This window comes from Terrapene carolina, unplaced genomic scaffold (assembly GCF_002925995.2).
Source record: "Terrapene carolina triunguis isolate 2854851 unplaced genomic scaffold, T_m_triunguis-2.0 Scaffold433, whole genome shotgun sequence".
In the NCBI taxonomy this organism is placed as follows: domain Eukaryota; kingdom Metazoa; phylum Chordata; order Testudines; family Emydidae; genus Terrapene; species Terrapene triunguis.
Window position 1 is genome coordinate 319,467 of NW_020664784.1, and position 2,919 is coordinate 322,385.

At 66.6% G+C, this 2,919-nt stretch overlaps 1 protein-coding gene across 1 annotated transcript in view; it reads right to left on the bottom strand.

Annotated features, from left to right (window-relative positions):
• Positions 1-240: 240 nt before the first annotated feature.
• LOC115271323 (zonadhesin-like) overlaps positions 241-2,919 on the bottom strand; it is a 15,171-nt gene continuing 12,492 nt past the window's right edge. The window contains 9 exon segments of the mRNA XM_029913064.1: positions 241-255; positions 451-546; positions 730-810; positions 1,236-1,350; positions 1,531-1,592; positions 1,824-1,892; positions 1,894-1,914; positions 2,117-2,223; positions 2,489-2,583. Coding sequence (XP_029768924.1) covers positions 241-255; positions 451-546; positions 730-810; positions 1,236-1,350; positions 1,531-1,592; positions 1,824-1,892; positions 1,894-1,914; positions 2,117-2,223; positions 2,489-2,583 — 661 coding nt within the window.

The window sequence follows — 2,919 nt, forward strand, 5'->3', positions numbered from 1 at the left end:
CGGCCAGCAGGGGGCAGTGCCGCACACACAGATAGACACAACCCACAGCAACCCCTCTACACGCACACACCCCACATAGCAACCCCCAACAACCCCTCAACACACACACAGCCCCCAACAACCCCTCTATGCATAGACCCCACAGCAACCCCTCTACACACACACACACACACACACACACACCACAACCCCTCTACACACAAACACATTCACACCCCACAAACCCCCACAGCAACCCCTCTAAGCACACACACCCTACAACCCCCAACACCACAACCCCCAACAACCCCTCAATGCACACACACAGATACACACACACCCCACAAGAACCCCTCTATGCACACACACACACACACACACAAGCCGCACAACCCCCAACAACCCCTCTACACACACACACACACACACACACACACACACACACACAGACAGACACAGACACACACTCACGGGGGGCGTTTTCTGCGACAGCTCGCGGTTCAGACGGTCGGTGAAGCCCTGGAGCAGCGTGTTGCCCCCGGTCACAATGACGCTGCCGTAGAGACCCTGGGAGTCACGGGGAGATGGTTAGTCCCGGGCCCCTCTCACCCCTGGGTCCCCCACCCCCGGTGCCCCCCCGGCCCCATCTCCCCCAGCGTCCCGCCTGCTGACCAGGTGCCCCTCCCCACAGGCCCAGACTCCAGTTGCGGGGGGCCCCGGGGCAGGGGGGAGCGAGGGGGGGTCACGCACCGGCCTGATGTCGATATCACACATGCCGATGCTGGTGGTGACCACGTGGCCGACGCCCAGCATGGTGTTCCCGGAGAGACCCTGGAGAAGGGGAGAGAATCGGGGGGAGGGTCGTTAATGGGGGGGCCCTTCTGCCCTCCCCCCGGACTCCCCCTTCCTCAATATCCCACCACCATCTCCCCCCAACTCCCAGCCCCGCCCTGGACAAGGTGCCCCCCGGGGGAAACTGAGGCAGGGAGCGATTAAAAAAGGCAGGGGTTCTGGGAATGGGGGGGTGGTGGTTAGAGCAGGGGGGGCTGGGAGCCAGGACTCCTGGGTTCGCTCCCCGGCTCTGGGAGGGGAGCAGGGGCTGGTGGTTAGAGCAGGGGGGGCTGGGAGCCCGGACTCCTGGGTTCTCTCCCCGGCTCTGAGAGGGCAGTGGGGGCTGGTGGGTCAGAGCGGGGGGGCTGGGAGCCAGGACTCCTGGGTTCTCTCTCGGCTCTGGCTGGGGGGGGGGGGGGGCTCACCTTGACGTTGGAGGGGTCGAACAGCCCCTCGGGGATGCGCAGCCGCTCGGCCCCGTAGTCCGTGTTGTAGCCGTTGGGCATCTCGTAGTGCACGGTGGGCATCTGGGCGGCCACCCTGTGGGGAGGGGGCAGAGAGGGGGCAGTGCCCCGCCGCTGTCAGGAGAGAGGCGGTTTCCCCCGACTGCCCCATCCCGACAGACCCCACCCCCCAAGCTGAGTGCCCAGCCCCCCTCCCTCTGGCCAAGCCCCAGGGCCCCCCCTTCCTCCTCCCCTCAGTGCCCCCCCCAGCACTCACTGCTCATCATATGGTGAGTCGGAGACCTGTAGCACCGAGGCCTGGAAATCCTGGATCACCTCCTGGGGGGGCGGGAGAGTATGTGGGGGTCACCGACTGGGGGAGAGAACCCAGGAGTCCTGGCTTCCAGCCCCCCCGTTCTAACACACCAGCCCCCACTCCCCTCCTAGAGCCGGGGAGAGAACCCAGGAGTCCTGGCTCCCAGCCCCGCCCCCCCACTCTAACCCATCAGCCCCCTCTCCCCTCCCAGAGCCGGGGAGAGAATCCAGGCGTCCGGCCCCCTCCCAGCTCACATTGCAGGTGTAGTTGTGCCAGGATTTGGAGACCTGGGGCAGCTTCTCCTTCTTCTTCCAGTTGGGGGGGGGCCCCCTCACGCACAGGGTCCTGGGGGTGGCAGAAAGATGGGCCAGGGGGGAGCCGTGAACCATTCCCCTCCCGGACCCCCCAAATCCCCCCAGCCCCTCACCCCCATCAACCCCCTTCCTCCCCCTCATTTCTCCCACTTCCTAGATTCCTGTTTTCCCCCTGCCCGGCCGCCCGCCCCGTCCCTTCCTGCCCCCCCATGAGGGACCCCCCCACCCCGCACCTTGGCAGCGATCATGTAGGGGGGCACGATCTCGATGTTCATCTCCTGGAAGAGCTCCCGGCACTGCATGGAGATGAAATCCCCGGCCAGCGGCGACTTCACGATGCCTGGAACCCCCCAGAGTCGGACATGAACCCAGGAGTCCGGGCTCCCAGCCCCCCCGCTGCCCACTCCCTTCCCAGAGCCGGGGAGAGAACCCAGGAGTCCTGGATCCCAGCCCCCCGTGATCTGACCCACCAGCCCCCACCCACTCCCAGAGCCGGGGAGAGAACCCAGGAGTCCTGGCTCCCAGCCCCCCCCCTGCTCTAACCCACCAGCCCCCACCCGCTCCCAGAGCCGGGGAGAGAACCCAGGCATCCGGGCAGTGCCCACCTTGCTGCAGGATGTAACCGTCGTGCACGGGGATGGCTGTGGTGTGGGTGGCGCCGCTGTCAAGCACCAGCCCCGTGCTGCGCCCGTTGGCAAAGCTGGGGGGCATGGGGGGGTCAAGGGGGCAAGACGATTCCTGGGGTCGTGGGAACTCCCTGCCACTGGAGCGGGCGCCCGCCTCGTACCCGCTCTCAGCGCCCCTCTCTGTGCTCTACACGTGCCCCCCACAGTGCCCAAGGTGCCCGCTGCTGGACCCCATGCCAGGGTTCCCCCCATTTTCCTCCTGGCCCCCCAGATCTCCCCTATAGCCCCCCAGTCCCTGCCCAGCTCCCCGCATCGCAGGCCCCCACATGTCCTCTCCAGCCTGCCAGCCCCATCCCAGTCCCACACCTTGCCAGCCGTCCCCCCTCCAGCCCTCCAGATACTTCCCAGTC